The sequence below is a fragment of the Argopecten irradians genome, chromosome 13 (genome assembly GCF_041381155.1).
Source record: "Argopecten irradians isolate NY chromosome 13, Ai_NY, whole genome shotgun sequence".
NCBI classification, from domain to species: Eukaryota; Metazoa; Mollusca; class Bivalvia; order Pectinida; family Pectinidae; genus Argopecten; species Argopecten irradians.
In genome coordinates this window covers 37,622,960-37,641,523 of record NC_091146.1, presented here as the reverse complement: position 1 = coordinate 37,641,523, position 18,564 = coordinate 37,622,960, and the positions used below count along the sequence as shown (strand labels likewise).

The following is an 18,564-nucleotide window of genomic DNA, read 5'->3' as shown; positions in this document are numbered from 1 at the left end:
TTTACATCGTGGAGCGGAACTCGAATATTGTTTACATGATGCATGATGGCGGACATCTAGCTCCTTGCTGAGAGAGACATAGCGAGTGGAATACATTAATATATTGATCATAATTATACAGGCCCTAATTAAGGTAGGTGCAGACAATTATATGCTCTCAGAATCTTCCTGTGGTGGGCGCGTTGTACAACAATAGTAACGAAGAAGAAATCGTAACTGTTATGTATTTGTAATCGAACGTGTCGCAGCTTGCTTGGTCAGATACAGTACAGTACACACTGTAATGTCAGTATCGAATTATTGAAGCATTCAAGGAAACGATCATTGTATCAAAACACTATTTTCGTTTGAACTGGGTCTGTTGATATCGTTTTAATAAAATAACGCGCCGGGATGGGTAAAATATACATGTAGTTTGTTTAGGCATAAGCAGGGGGGTCCTACTAAACAAAGACCGGAGCAGTCCGGGCAATAATATGGGCATACAGTCGTATACTATTCACCTAATTTAGGTTTATTAACACAAAATACATAATTTGTATCCATTTCCAGTGCTGTGATGTAGTGTAAAATGATATATATCGCAAATACTCTTTTTGACTGCATTTCATAGCTTTAAATTTTCAAAGTTTTATTATTATCATTTAAAAAATAATATGAAATGTTTAATTACTCCTGTTATGCATTTGCATTAGTTAAATATATATTTACTGGGGAGAGCAGTACCGGAGCAACGCACAACCTCCCCATATGTATGAAAAAATGGCGGCCGCAAACTGAAGCGGTCAGCGTGTAGGATTGAATTTTGAAGATTGTGTTTTTTGTTATATTTTCATGTATCTGTTACCTTAGATGTGCTTCGCTCTTCGTGCTGGATGGTCTCTTTATAATCATCCTTAATCTATTGCAACTAATTATAGTGACTGACCAAAGGGATCATTCCGACAATAAATGTGCATTGCCATATACTTTTCCCTGTGCTTTATTTGTATGTTCTATATACAGTCAAAATTGCCTTAGCGACCTTCTGAATTCAGCGACCTTCTGTCTTAAACGACCTAAATTATTCCTCCCAGCGAAAATTACTATATAATCTATCTGTATTAAACGACCGTCTGTCTTATGCGACAAGCGACCATACTTTTAGGATCCAACGACACTCGATGTTCTGTATTTAACGACCCAAATCACACATGCATTTGTCTTCTATTCATATATAAAGCCAAGCCAGTTAACTATCCTGTAGGGCTTCCAACCCAGCCCCATTAAGGCAAGACAAAAGAGCTATCCATATGGCTTGGTTATATACAGAAGGTGTTCACTTTGACATAAATTAGCACTTATTCATGCATGAAGTCTCTCGGCTTCGGTACTGATGACCGAAGCCGTCTGCATGTCTGAGCTGGATATTGCAAGGAAAATGTGCTATTTATTCACGATGTTTGTGATGAAAATCAAGAATAATCACTTCCAAAACCAACTAAAATAATGATGAACAATGATTTACTCACAAAAGAACGACATGAATGTAGAAATACTGAAAATGTATCAGTGTAGCTAAGCATGATGGCAGCCATTTTGGGAGATAGTAACAGAGGAGTCGGAAATAGCTGATTTCCGGATTTTTTTTAAATTATTTTTTTCACACTATTTTTTTTCCATTTTTTTATCTATGAAATAAATGAATAAAATGATGAAAGAAAATATAAAAAAACATTAAAAATTATTTTTATTTTTTTTTCTGCTTTTAAATACATTGTAATTTTGTAGCTAATTATGATATATAAGTGGTAGGCCTAAACAAATATTTGTTTTAGAAATTCTTAATCTTATTCATGAATAAAAACAGAAAGATAAATAAAAAATAAATAGATAATTGAAAAATAAAAGTGCCTAAAATTAAATACTGTACATAATTAAAAGATGTATTATATTATGTGATATATTATATATTTAATAATTTCCTATTATTGTGACTGTTTTTAGTACAACAAAACTGTCAAAACATGTCCCACAATATACATTGATACATGTATTTAATTGTTTCGAAAGGGGTGATTCAATTAAGAGACCAACTGTCATATGTGACCTATTTTTCAATCTCCTTTGGAAGGTCTCTTAAAACAATTTTGACTGTATGTTCATTGTTTATGTTTTTGTGACTATTTTGTGACCGATCATGAATATGTAATTTTATTTGTTCTTTTTGTGTCTTGCCAAAGGGGCAAATTGTCTTGAAAATTTTACAATATTCTGTCCACACTTATAGAATTATTTCTTTGCCCCATATTTACATCGCCGGAGACCCATGGGTGATCGCACTACACTACGCTACACTTATCACCCGTGGGACAGCTCCATCTCAGAGTACCGCTTTCGTCAAGTGCCATCTGATTGGCTCCGACAGATTTTCCTGCCAAATTTTTAGCAAATGAGATTGGAAGGTAACAAACGCTTCACAGAAGCTGTACATAAGCAACATCGATATCCATAAATATTTTCCCTCCAAACTGAAGAGTTCTCATCTTAAAAGAGTTATGTTGATTGGTTGCTATTTATAGAGTGACATCAATGAAGCGGTGATCTGAGATGGAGCTGTCCCACGGATGATAAGTGTAGCGTAGTGTAGTGCAATCAACCGTGGGTCTCCTTCGATGTATATTTACTACTTCAAGTAATTCATATTGTACAGACATACATTTATAAGGATACAGTGCTATCTGGAAAACAACTCTTGACTTCCTTGACCCATATTATACATACACATAGCCTTGTTGTTCTCATCTACAGAAAATGTCTTCTACTGGTTCATTAAGTCTACCTGATGCTCCACCAGACTCACCCGGAAGCTCTGTGTCCACTAGACTCATGGTAAGTGTCTTAATGATGAGCTCAGTGTCCACTAGACTCATGGTAAGTGTCTTAATGACGAGCTCAGTGTCCACTAGACTCATGGTAGGTGTCTTAATGATAAGCTCGGTGTCCACTAGACTTATGGTAAGTGTCTTAATGATGAGCTCAGTGTCCACTAGACTCATGGTAAGTGTCTTAATGACGAGCTCGGTGTCCACTAGACTCATGGTAGGTGTCTTAATGATGAGCTCAGTGTCCACTAGACTCATGGTAAGTGTCTTAATGACGAGCTCAGTGTCCACTAGACTCATGGTAAATGTCTTATGATGAGCTCAGTGTCCACTAGACTCATGGTAGGTGTCTTAATGACAAACTCAGTGTCCACTAGGCTCATGGTAGGTGTCTTAATGACAAGCTCAGTGTCCACTAGACTCATGGTAAGTGTCTTAATGATAAGCTAAGTGTCCACTAACTCGTGGTAGGTGTCTTAATGACAAGCTCGGTGTCCACTAGACTCGTGGTAGGTGTCTTAATGACAAGCTCAGTGTCCTCCAGACTCATGGTAAGTGTCTTAATGAAGAGCTCAGTTTTCAATAGACCCATGGTAAGTGTCTTAATGACGAGCTAAGTGTCCACAAGACTCATGGTAGGTGTCTTATTTAGGAGCTCAGTGTCCACTAGAGCTCAGTGTCCACTAGACTCATGCTAAGTGTCTTAATGACAAGCTCGGTGTACACTAGACTCATTGTAAGTGTCTTAATGATGAGCTCAGTATCCACTAGACCCATGGTAAATGTCTTAATGAGGTGCTCAGTGTCCACTAGACTCATGGTAGGTGTCTTATTTAGGAGCTCAGTGTCCACTAGAGGTCAGTGTCCACTAGACTCATGCTAAGTGTCTTAATGACAAGCTTATTGTCCACTAGACTCATGGTAGGTGTCTTAATGACAAGCTCAGTGTCCACTTGACTCATGGTAAGTGTCATATTATTAGTTCAGTGTCCACTAGACTCATGGTAGGTGTCTTAATGACAAGCTCAGTGTCCACTAGACTCATGGTAAGTGTCTTAATGACAAGCTCAGTGTCCACATGGTAAATGTCTTATGATGAGCTCAGTATCCACTAGACTCATGGTAGGTGTCTTAATGACAAGCTCAGTGTCCACTAGACTCATGGTAAGTGTCTTAATGACAAACTCAGTGTCCACTTGACTCATGGTAAATGTCTTATGATGAGCTCAGTGTCCACTAGACACATGGTAGGTGTCTTAATGACAAACTCAGTGTCCACTAGGCTCATGGTAGGTGTCTTAATGACAAGCTCAGTGTCCACTAGACTCATTGTAAATGTCTTAATGACATGCTCAGTATCCACTAGACTCATGGTAGGTGTCTTAATGACAAGCTCAGTGTCCACTAGACTCGTGGTAGGTGTCTTAATGACAAGCTCAGTGTCCACCAGACTCATGGTAAGTGTCTTAATGATGAGCTCAGTTTCCACTAGACCCATGGTAAGTGTCTTAATGAGGTGCTTAGTGTCCACTAGACTCATGGTAGATGTCGTACTGACGAGCTCAGTATCCACTAGACTCATGGTAGGTGTCTTAATGAGGAGCTCAGTGTCTACTAGACTCATGGTAGGTGTCGTAATGACGAGCTCAGTATCCACTAGACTCATGGTAGGTGTCTTAATGACAAGCTCAGTGTCCACTTGACTCATGGTAAGTGTCTTATGATGAGCTCAGTGTCCACTAGACTCATGGCAGGTGTCTTAATGACAAGCTCAGTGTCCACTAGACTCATGGTAGGTGTTCTAATGACAAGCTCAGTGTCCACTAGACTCATGGTAAGTGTCTTAATGACAAGCTCAGTGTCCACATGGTAAATGTCTTATGATGAGCTCAGTATCCACTAGACTCATGGTAGGTGTCTTAATGACAAGCTCAGTGTCCACTAGACTCATGGTAAGTGTCTTAATGACAAACTCAGTGTCCACTTGACTCATGGTAAATGTCTTATGATGAGCTCAGTGTCCACTAGACACATGGTAGGTGTCTTAATGACAAACTCAGTGTCCACTAGGCTCATGGTAGGTGTCTTAATGACAAGCTCAGTGTCCACTAGACTCATTGTAAATGTCTTAATGACATGCTCAGTATCCACTAGACTCATGGTAGGTGTCTTAATGACAAGCTCAGTGTCCACTAGACTCGTGGTAGGTGTCTTAATGACAAGCTCAGTGTCCACCAGACTCATGGTAAGTGTCTTAATGATGAGCTCAGTTTCCACTAGACCCATTGGTAAGTGTCTTAATGAGGTGCTTAGTGTCCACTAGACTCATGGTAGATGTCGTACTGACGAGCTCAGTATCCACTAGACTCATGGTAGGTGTCTTAATGAGGAGCTCAGTGTCTACTAGACTCATGGTAGGTGTCGTAATGACGAGCTCAGTATCCACTAGACTCATGGTAGGTGTCTTAATGACAAGCTCAGTGTCCACTAGACTCATGGTAAGTGTCTTAATGATGAGCTCAGTGTCCACTAGACTCATGGCAGGTGTCTTAATGACAAGCTCAGTGTCCACTAGACTCATGGTAGGTGTCTTAATGATGAGCTCAGTGTCCACTAGACTCATGGTAAGTGTCTTAATGACGAGCTCAGTGTCCACTAGACTCATGGTAGGTGTCTTAATGACAAGCTCAGTGTCCACTAGACTCATGGTAAGTGTCTTAATGACAAGCTCAGTGTCCACTAGACTCATGGTAAATGTCTTAATGAGGAGCTCAGTGTCCACTAGACTCATGGTAGGTGTCTTAATGACAAACTCAGTGTCCATTAGACTCATTGTAAATGTCTTAATGATGAGCTCAGTGTCCACTAGACTCATGGTAGGTTTCTTAATGACAAGCTCAGTGTCCACTAGACTCATGGTAGGTGTCTTAATGATGAGCTCAGTATCCACTAGACTGATGGTAGGTGTCTTAATGACAAGCTCAGTGTCCACTTTACTCATGGTAAATGTCTTATGATGAGCTCAGTATCCACTAGACTCATGGTAGGTGTCTTAATGATGAGCTTAGTGTCCACTAGACTCATGGTAGGTGTCTTAATGATGAGCTCAGTATCCACTAGACTCATGGTAGTTGTCTTAATGACAAGCTTAGTGTCCACTAGACTCATGGTAAGTATCTAAATGACGTGCTCAGTGTCTGCTGGACTCATGGTAGGTGTCTTAATGACAAGCTAGGTGTCTACTAGACTCATGGTAGGTTTCTTAATGAGGAGCTCAGTGTCCACTTGACTCATGGTAAGTGTCTTAATGATTAGCTCAGTGTCCACTAGACCCATGGTAAGTGTCTTAATGACAAGCTCAGTGTCCACTAGACTCGTGGTAAATGTCTTAATGACGAGCTCAGAGTCCACTAGACTCGTGGTAAGTGTCTTAATGATGAGTTTAGTGTCCACTAAACTCATGGTAGGTGTCTTAATGACAAGCTCAGTGTCCACTAGACTCATGGTAGGTGTCTTAATGACAAGCTCGGTGTCCACTAGACTCATTGTATATGTTTTAATGACGAACTCAAGAGTCCACTAGACTCATGGTAAGTGTCTCAATGACAAGCTCAGTGTCCACTAGACTCATTGTAAGTGTCTCAATGACAAGCTCAGTGTCCACTTGACTCATGGTAAATGTCTTAATGATGAGCTCAGTATCCACTAGACTCATGGTAAGTGTCTTAATGACAAGCTCAGTGTCCACTAGACTCATGGTAGGTGTCTCAATGACAAGCTCAGTGTCCACTTGACTCATGGTAAATATCTTATGATGAGCTCAGTGTCCACTAAACTCATGGTAGGTGTCTTAATGACAAGCTAGGTGTCTACTAGACTCATGGTAGGTTTCTTAATGAGGAGCTCAGTGTCCACTTGACTCATGGTAAGTGTCTTAATGATTAGCTCAGTGTCCACTAGACCCATGGTAAGTGTCTTAATGACAAGCTCAGTGTCCACTAGACTCGTGGTAAATGTCTTAATGACGAGCTCAGAGTCCACTAGACTCGTGGTAAGTGTCTTAATGATGAGTTTAGTGTCCACTAGACTCATGGTAGGTGTCTTAATGACAAGCTCAGTGTCCACTAGACTCATGGTAGGTGTCTTAATGACAAGCTCGGTGTCCACTAGACTCATTGTAAATGTCTTAATGACGAGCTCAAGAGTCCACTAGACTCATGGTAAGTGTCTCATTGACAAGCTCAGTGTCCACTAGACTCATTGTAAGTGTCTCAATGACAAGCTCAGTGTCCACTTGACTCATGGTAAATATCTTATGATGAGCTCAGTGTCCACTAAACTCATGGTAGGTGTCTTAATGACAAGCTCTGTGTCCGCTAGACTCATGGTAGGTGTCTTAATGACAAGCTCGGTGTCCACTAGATTCATGGTAAGTGTCTTAATGACGAGCTCAGAGTCCACTTGACTCATGGTAAATATCTTATGATGAGCTCAGTGTCCACTAAACTCATGGTAGGTGTCTTAATGACAAGCTCTGTGTCCACTAGACTCATGGTAGGTGTCTTAATGATTAGCTCAGTGTCCACTAGACCCATGGTAAGTGTCTTGATGACGAGCTCAGAGTCCACTAGACTCGTGGTAAGTGTCTTAATGACGAGCTCAGTGTCCACTAGACTCATTGTAAGTGTCTTAATGACAAATTCAGATGTGAGTCAATTTCAATGGGTTGTTTATTTTCGTTAAACAAATTTAAGTTTTCACTGAAATCCAGGAATCCTAAACAACATGCAGTGAATAATTCAGAAATTCATTGACATATTCATTGAACAGTAATTCTGTATTTGCATATTACAGAGTTATCTGCCCTTGTGTGAAGGTATTGATTGTGATGTCACGTGTTTGCGAGCCTATTGTCATACTTTTTGGAGAAAATGACCTGCATTGCCCTAAAAAGATAATGACGTCACAATCAATACCTATTTGCAAGGGAGCTATCTCTGTAATATGTAAAGGTGGAATACATGAGTATGTTATGTCTTGACTGTCCTTAGCATTCAGAACCCTGTGATATTATGTAACTGGCCTTAGCCTTCAGAACCCTGTGATATTATGTAACTGGCCTTAGCCTTCAGAACCCTGTGATATTATGTAACTGGCCTTAGCCTTCAGAACCCTGTGATATTATGTAACTGGCCTTAGCCTTCAGAACCCTGTGATATTATGTAACTGGCCTTAGCCTTCAGAACCCTGTGATATTATGTAACTGGCCTTAGCCTTCAGAACCCTGTGATATTATGTAACTGGCCTTAGCCTTCAGAACCCTGTGATATTATGTAAATGGCCTTAGCCTTCAGAACCCTGTGATATTATGTTATCAAGTTATTATATGTAATGTTTGGTTTTTCTCAAAGGAGGAGTATGAAGAACTACTGAAGTATGCGGTCGTTGTCCCGAGTTATGATCCTAACAAACTTCCTCATACCCTGGTCGATCCTCGCGACTCCTTCCCACAACCAGAGACACTAGTCACCGTTACTAGGCAACCAAAAGGTAAACAGTGTTACTAGGCAACCAAAAGGTAAACAATGTTACTAGGCAACCAAAAGGTAAACAGTATTACTAGGTAACCAAAAGGTAAACAGTGTTACTAGGTAACCAAAAGGTAGACAGTGTTAATAGGCAACCAAAAGATAAACAATGTTTGTAGTTACAGTAAGATGTTATATATATGTAACCCTCTGTAGTTACAGTAAGATGTAAAATATATAACCCTCTGTAGTTACAGTAAGATGTAATAGATATAACCCTCTGTAGTTACAGTTAGATGTAATAGATATATAACCCTCTGTAGTTACAGTTAGATGTAATAGATATAACCCTCTGTAGTTACAGTAAGATGTAATAGATATAACCCTCTGTAGTTACAGTAAGATGTAATAGATATAACCCTCTGTAGTTACAGTAAGATGTAATAGATATAACCCTCTGTAGTTACAGTAAGATGTAATAGATATAACCCTCTGTAGTTACAGTAAATGGTGTAATAGATATAACCCTCTGTAGTTACAGTAGAATATGTAATAGATATAACCCTCTAGTTACAGTAGAAGATGTAATAAATATAACCCTCTGTAGTTACAGTAAGATGTAAAATATATAACCCTAAGATGTAAAATATATAACCCTCTGTAGTTACAGTAAGATGTAATAGATATAACCCTCTGTAGTTACAGTTAGATGTAATAGATATATAACCCTCTGTAGTTACAGTTAGATGTAATAGATATAACCCTCAGTAGTTACAGTAAGATGTAATAGATATAACCCTCTGTAGTTACAGTAAGATGTAATAGATATAACCCTCTGTAGTTACAGTAAGATGTAATAGATATAACCCTCTGTAGTTACAGTAAATGATGTAATAGATATAACCCTCTGTAGTTACAGTAGAATATGTAATAGATATAACCCTCTGTAGTTACAGTAGAAGATGTAATAAATATAACCCTCTGTAGTTACAGTAAATGATGTAATAGATATAACCCTCTGTAGTTACAGTAGAATATGAAATAGATATAACCCTCTGTAGTTACAGTAGAATATGAAATAGATATAACCCTCTGTAGTTACAGTAAGGTGTAATAGATATAACCCTCTGTAGTTACAGTAATATGTAATAGATATAACCCTTTGTAGTTACAGTAAGATGTAATAGATATAACCCTCTGTAGTTACAGTAAGATGTAATAGATATAACCTTCTGTAGTTACAGTAATTGATGTAATAGATATAACCCTCTGTAGTTACAGTAAATGATGTAATAGATATAACCCTCTGTAGTTACAGTAGAAGATGTAATCTATATAACCCTCTGTAGTTACAGTAGAAGATGTAATAGATATATAACCCTCTGTAGTTACAGTAAGATGTAATAGATATAACCCTCTGTAGTTACAGTAAGATGTAATAGATATAACCCTCTGTAGTTACAGTAAATGATGTAATAGATATAACCCTCTGTAGTTACAGTAGAAATATAAACCTCGTAATAGAATAACCCTCTGTAGTTACAGTAGAAGATGTAATAAATATAACCCTCTGTAGTTACAGTAAATGATGTAATAGATATAACCCTCTGTAGTTACAGTAGAATATGTAATAGATATAACCCTCTGTAGTTACAGTAGAGATGTAATAGATATAACCCTCTGTAGTTACAGTAAATGATGTAATAGATATAACCCTTTGTAGTTACAGTAAGATGTAATAGATATAACCTCTCTGTAGTTACAGTAAGATGTAATAGATATAACCCTCTGTAGTTACAGTAATTGATGTAATAGATATAACCCTCTGTAGTTACAGTAAATGATGTAATAGATATAACCCTCTGTAGTTACAGTAGAAGATGTAATAGATATAACCCTCTGTAGTTACAGTAAGAAGATGTAATAGATATATAACCCTCTGTAGTTACAGTAAGATGTAATAGATATAACCCTCTGTAGTTACAGTAAGATGTAATAGATATAACCCTCTGTAGTTACAGTAGAAGATGTAATAGATATATAACCCTCTGTAGTTACAGTAAGATGTAATAGATATAACCCTCTGTAGTTACAGTAATATGTAATAGATATAACCCTCTGTAGTTACAGTAATATGTAATAGATATAACCCTCTGTAGTTACAGTAAGATGTAATAGATATAACCCTCTGTAGTTACAGTAAGATGTAATAGATATAACCTTCTGTAGTTACAGTAATTGATGTAATAGATATAACTCTCTGTAGTTACAGTAAGATGTAATAGATATAACCCTTTGTAGTTACAGTAAGATGTAATAGATATAACCCTCTGTAGTTACAGTAAGATGTAATAGATATAACCCTCTGTAGTTACAGAACCCTCTGTAGTTACAGTAAGATGTAATAGATATAACCCTCTGTAGTTACAGTAAGATGTAATAGATATATAACCCTCTGTAGTTACAGTTAGATGTAATAGATATATAACCCTCTGTAGTTACAGTAAGATGTAATAGATATAACCCTCTGTAGTTACAGTAGAAGATGTAATAGATATAACCCTCTGTAGTTACAGTAAGATGTAATAGATATAACCCTCTGTAGTTACAGTAGAAGATGTAATAGATATAACCCTCTGTAGTTACAGTAGAAGATGTAATCTATATAACCCTCTGTAGTTACAGTAGAAGATGTAATAGATATAACCCTCTGTAGTTACAGTTAGATGTAATAGATATAACCCTCTGTAGTTACAGTAGAAGATGTAATAGATATAACCCTCTGTAGTTACAGTAAGATGTAATAGATATAACCCTCTGTAGTTACAGTAAGATGTAATAGATATAACCCTCTGTAGTTACAGTAGAAGATGTAATAGATATAACCCTCTGTAGTTACAGTAGAAGATGTAATAGATATAACCCTCTGTAGTTACAGTAGAAGATGTAATAGATATATAACCCTCTGTAGTTACAGTAGAAGATGTAATAGATATAACCCTCTGTAGTTACAGTAGAAGATGTAATAGATATAAACCTCTGTAGTTACAGTAAAATGTAATAGATATAACCCTCTGTAGTTACAGTAAGATGTAATAGATATAACCCTCTGAAGTTAGAAGATGTAATAGATATAAACCTCTGTAGTTACAGTAAGATGTAATAGATATAACCCTCTGTAGTTACAGTAGAAGATGTAATAGATATATAACCCTCTGAAGTTACAGTAGAAGATGTAATAGATATAACCCTCTGTAGTTACAGTAGAAGATGTAATAGATATAACCCTCTGTAGTTACAGTAAGATGTAATAGATATTACCCTCTGTAGTTACAGTAAGATGTAATAAATATAACCCTCTGTAGTTACAGTAGAAGATGTAATAGATATAACCCTCTGTAGTTACAGTAGAAGATGTAATAGATATAACCCTCTGTAGTTACAGTTAGATGTAATAGATATAACCCTCTGTAGTTACAGTTAGATGTAATAGATATGACCCTCTGTAGTTACAGTTAGATGTAATAGATATATAACCCTCTGTAGTTACAGTAAGATGTAATAGATATAACCCTCTGTAGTTACAGTATAATGTCATATTTATAACCCTATGAAGTTACAGTAGAAGATGTAATAGATATAACCCTCTGTAGTTACAGTAGAAGATGTAATAGATATAACCCTCTGTAGTTACAGTAAGATGTAATAGATATAACCCTCTGTAGTTACAGTTAGATGTAATAGATATAACCCTCTGTAGTTACAGTAAGATGTAATAGATATAACCCTCTGTAGTTACAGTTAGATGTAATAGATATAACCCTCTGTAGTTACAGTTAGATGTAATAGATATATAACCCTCTGTAGTTACAGTAAGATGTAATAGATATAACCCTCTGTAGTTACAGTAAGATGTAATAGATATAACCCTCTGTAGTTACAGTATAATGTCATATTTATAACCCTATGAAGTTACAGTAGAAGATGTAATATATATAACCCTCTGAAGTTACAGTAGAAGATAGAATTGAACAAGCCGGATCTGATGCCGAGTCTGAAGCTAGTCTGATTGTCAAAGTGACCAGAGAAAGAGGTCTACCAGATTTTGGCCAGAGTCCCATACAGCGTAAACTTGAGCTCCAGGACAGCGATTCCTCCAGTACCATACAATCTCGAGGTTGGTAATTAAGTGTTACTCACCTCGCAAGCACCGATTCGAGGCGGGTACTGATTTCTATGTGAAATTGTGTTTCTTTGTTGTTTGTGATAAGAGCTTTTAATAAAATCATAAAACATGGATGTTTCAGAGGAATCCGAGAGAGTCCCAGATCGTCTGTTCACACCGTCAGCGAAAAATGTGATGCATGAAATCAATATGTCAGGTAGGGAGGACTTCTATACATCGTCAGTCGACCCAGACGTCAATAAAATGGAGAATCTACTGGACCAGTGGTGTCTGGACCTAAAGAGGAATGTCCTGGTGAGAGCTTTATCTATATGTCACTTAGGAGTCTATCAACACATTTGTTATATTGTGTGTATTTGACACATTTGTTACATTATGTGTATTTGACACATTTGTTACATTGTGTGTATTTGACACATTTGTTACATTGTGTGTATTAGACACATTTTTACACATTTGTTACATTATGTGTATTTGACACATTTTGTTACATTGTGTGTATTTGACACATTTGTTACATTATGTGTATTTGACACATTTGTTACATTATGTGTATTTGACACATTTGTTACATTATGTGTATTTGACACATTTGTTACATTACATGTATTTGACACATTTGTTACATTATGTGTATTTGACACATTTGTTACATTATGTGTATTTGACACATTTGTTACATTGTGTGTATTTGACACATTTGTTACATTATGTGTATTTGACACATTTGTTACATTATGTGTATTTGACACACATTTGTTACATTGTGTGTATTTGACACATTTGTTACATTATGTGTATTTGACACATTTGTTACATTATGTGTATTTGACACATTTGTTACATTATGTGTATTTGACACATTTGTTACATTATGTGTATTTGACACATTTGTTACATTATGTGTATTTGACACATTTGTTACATTATGTGTATTTGACACATTTGTTACATTATGTGTATTTGACACATTTGTTACATTGTGTGTATTTATTTGACACATTTGTTACATTACATGTATTTGACACATTTGTTACATTATGTGTATTTGACACATTTGTTACATTGTGTGTATTTGACACATTTGTTACATTACATGTATTTGACACATTTGTTACATTACATGTATTTGACACATTTGTTACATTATGTGTATTTGACACATTTGTTACATTATGTGTATTTGACACATTTGTTACATTATGTGTATTTGACACATTTGTTACATTATGTGTATTTGACACATTTGTTACATTATGTGTATTTGACACATTTGTTACATTATGTGTATTTGACACATTTGTTACATTATGTGTATTTGACACATTTGTTACATTATGTGTATTTGACACATTTGTTACATTATTGTATTTGACACATTTGTTACATTATGTATTTTTGACACATTTGTTACATTATGTATATTTGACACATTTGTTACATTATGTGTATTTGACACATTTGTTACATTATGTGTATTTGACACATTTGTTACATTGTGTGTAAATTGACACATTTGTTACATTATGTGTATTTGACACATTTGTTACATTATGTGTATTTGACACATTTGTTACATTATGTGTATTTGACACATTTGTTACATTATGTGTATTTGACACATTTGTTACATTATGTGTATTTGACACATTTGTTACATTATGTGTATTTGACACATTTGTTACATTATGTGTATTTGACACATTTGTTATATTGAGTGTATTTGACGCATTTGTTACATTATGTGTATTTGACACATTTGTTACATTATGTGTATTTGACACATTTGTTACATTATGTGTATTTGACACATTTGTTACATTATGTGTATTTGACACATTTGTTACATTATGTGTATTTGACACATTTGTTACATTATGTGTATTTGACACATTTGTTACATTATGTGTATTTGACACATTTGTTACATTATGTGTATTTGACACATTTGTTACATTATGTGTATTAGACACATTTGTTACATTATGTGTATTTGACACATTTGTTACATTATGTGTATTTGACACATTTGTTACATTATGTGTATTTGACACATTTGTTACATTATGTGTATTTGACACATTTGTTACATTATGTGTATTTGACACATTTGTTACATTATGTGTATTTGACACATTTGTTACATTATGTGTATTTGACACATTTGTTACATTATGTGTATTTGACACATTTGTTACATTATGTGTATTTGACACATTTGTTACATTATGTGTATTTGACACATTTGTTACATTATGTGTATTTGACACATTTGTTACATTATGTGTATTTGACACATTTGTTACATTATGTGTATTTGACACATTTGTTACATTATGTGTATTTGACACATTTGTTACATTATGTGTATTTGACACATTTGTTACATTATGTGTATTTGACACATTTGTTACATTATGTGTATTTGACACATTTGTTACATTATGTGTATTTGACACATTTGTTACATTATGTGTATTTGACACATTTGTTACATTATGTGTATTTGACACATTTGTTACATTATGTGTATTTGACACATTTGTTACATTATGTGTATTTGACACATTTGTTACATTACATGTATTTGACACATTTGTTACATTATGTGTATTTGACACATTTGTTACATTATGTGTATTTGACACATTTGTTACATTATGTGTATTTGACACATTTGTTACATTACATGTATTTGACACATTTGTTACATTATGTGTATTTGACACATTTGTTACATTATGTGTATTTGACACATTTGTTACATTACATGTATTTGACACATTTGTTACATTTGTTACATTGTGTGTATTTGACACATTTGTTACATTATGTGTATTTGACACATTTGTTACATTATGTGTATTTGACACATTTGTTACATTATGTGTATTTGACACATTTGTTACATTATGTGTATTTGACACATTTGTTACATTATGTGTATTTGACACATTTGTTACATTACATGTATTTGACACATTTGTTACATTATGTGTATTTGACACATTTGTTACATTATGTGTATTTGACACATTTGTTACATTATGTGTATTTGACACATTTGTTACATTATGTGTATTTGACACATTTGTTACATTGAGTGTATTTGACGCATTTGTTACATTACATGTGTATTTGACACATTTGTTACATTATGTGTATTTGACACATTTGTTACATGTGTATTTGACACATTTGTTACATTATGTGTATTTGACACATTTGTTACATTACATGTATTTGACACATTTGTTACATTATGTTATGTGTATTTGACACATTTGTTACATTGTGTGTATTTGACACATTTGTTACATTACATGTATTTGACACATTTGTTACATTGTGTGTATTTGACACATTTGTTACATTATGTGTATTTGACACATTTGTATTGTTACATTTGTTACATTGTATTTGACACATTTGTTACATTATGTGTATTTGACACATTTGTTACATTAATGTGTATTTGACACATTTGTTACATTACGTGTATTTGACACATTTGTTACATTATGTGTATTTGACACATTTGTTACATTATGTGTATTTGACACATTTGTTACATTATGTGTATTTGACACATTTGTTACATTATGTGTATTTGACACATTTGTTACATTGTGTGTATTTGACACATTTGTTACATTGTGTGTATTTGACACATTTGTTACATTATGTGTATTTGACACATTTGTTACATTGTGTGTAAATTGACACATTTGTTACATTACGTGTATTTGACACATTTGTTACATTATGTGTATTTGACACATTTGTTACATTACATGTATTTGACACATTTGTTACATTATGTGTATTTGACACATTTGTTACATTATGTGTATTTGACACATTTGTTACATTATGTGTATTTGACACATTTGTTACATTACATGTATTTGACACATTTGTTACATTACATGTATTTGACACATTTGTTACATTACATGTATTTGACACATTTGTTACATTACATGTATTTGACACATTTGTTACATTACATGTATTTGACACATTTGTTACATTACATGTATTTGACACATTTGTTACATTACATGTATTTGACACATTTGTTACATTACATGTATTTGACACATTTGTTACATTACATGTATTTGACACATTTGTTACATTACATGTATATTTGACACATTTGTTACATTACATGTATTTGACACATTTGTTACATTACATGTATTTGACACATTTGTTACATTACATGTATTTGACACATTTGTTACATTACATGTATTTGACACATTTGTTACATTACATGTATTTGACACATTTGTTACATTACATGTATTTGACACATTTGTTACATTACATGTATTTGACACATTTGTTACATTACATGTATTTGACACATTTGTTACATTACATGTATTTGACATATTTGTTACATTTTGTGTATTTGACAATTTGTTATATTGAGTGTATTTGACACATTTGTTACATTACGTGTATTCCACACATTTGTTAAATTATGTATATTTGACACATTTGTTACATTACGTGTATTCCACACATTTGTTAAATTATGTATATTTGACACATTTGTTACATTACATGTATTTGACACATTTGTTACATTACATGTATTTGACACATTTGTTACATTATGTATATTTGACACATTTGTTACATTACATGTATTTGACACATTTGTTACATTATGTATATTTGACACATTTGTTACATTACATGTATTTGACACATTTGTTACATTATGTATATTTGACACATTTGTTACATTACATGTATTTGACACATTTGTTACATTATGTGTATATTTGACACATTTGTTACATTACATGTATTTGACACATTTGTTACATTATGTGTATTTGACACATTTGTTACATTATGTGTATTTGACACATTTGTTACATTATGTGTATTTGACACATTTGTTACATTACATGTATTTGACACATTTGTTACATTACATGTATTTGACACATTTGTTACATTATGTGTATTTGACACATTTGTTACATTACTGTATTTGACACATTTGTTACATTACGTGTATTTGACACATTTGTTACATTACATGTATTTGACACATTTGTTACATTATATGTATTTGACACATTTGTTACATTACATGTATTTGACACATTTGTTACATTATGTGTATTTGACACATTTGTTACATTACATGTATTTGACACATTTGTTACATTACATGTATTTGACACATTTGTTACATTATGTGTATTTGACACATTTGTTACATTACATGTATTTGACACATTTGTTACATTATGTGTATTTGACACATTTGTTACATTATGTGTATTTGACACATTTGTTACATTGTGTATTTGACACATTTGTTACATTACATGTGTGTATTTGACACATTTGTTACATTATGTGTATTTGACACATTTGTTACATATGTGTATTGTGTATATTTAACACATTTGTTACAATATGTGTATTTGACACATTTGTTACATTACATGTATTTGACACATTTGTTACATTGTGTATATTTGACACATTTGTTACATTACATGTATTTGACACATTTGTTATATTATGTATATTTGACACATTTGTTACATTATGTGTATTTGACACATTTGTTACATTATGTGTATTTGACACATTTGTTACATTACATGTATTAGACACATTTGTTACATTATGTGTATTTGACACATTTGTTACATTACGTGTATTTGACACATTTGTTACATTACATGTATTTGACACATTTGTTACATTACATGTATTTGACACATTTGCTACATTACATGTATTTGACACATTTGTTACATTATGTGTATTTGACACATTTGTTACATTACATGTATTTGACACATTTGTTACATTACATGTATTTGACACATTTGCTACATTACATGTATTTGACACATTTGTTACATTATGTGTATTTGACACATTTGTTACATTACATGTATTTGACACATTTGTTACATTATAATTATGAATTCCACATTTG

At 34.0% G+C, this 18,564-nt stretch overlaps 1 protein-coding gene across 1 annotated transcript in view; it reads left to right on the top strand.

The window, feature by feature from the left end:
* The first annotated feature begins 8 nt into the window (after positions 1 to 8).
* LOC138305862 (centrosomal protein POC5-like) overlaps positions 9 to 18,564 on the top strand; it is a 29,002-nt gene continuing 10,446 nt past the window's right edge. Inside the window, exons 1-5 of the mRNA XM_069246125.1 lie at positions 9 to 133; positions 2,791 to 2,871; positions 8,276 to 8,414; positions 12,402 to 12,569; positions 12,700 to 12,872. Coding sequence (XP_069102226.1) covers positions 2,794 to 2,871; positions 8,276 to 8,414; positions 12,402 to 12,569; positions 12,700 to 12,872 — 558 coding nt within the window. The 5' untranslated portion in view covers positions 9 to 133; positions 2,791 to 2,793. The remainder of the gene's footprint in view (positions 134 to 2,790; positions 2,872 to 8,275; positions 8,415 to 12,401; positions 12,570 to 12,699; positions 12,873 to 18,564) is intronic.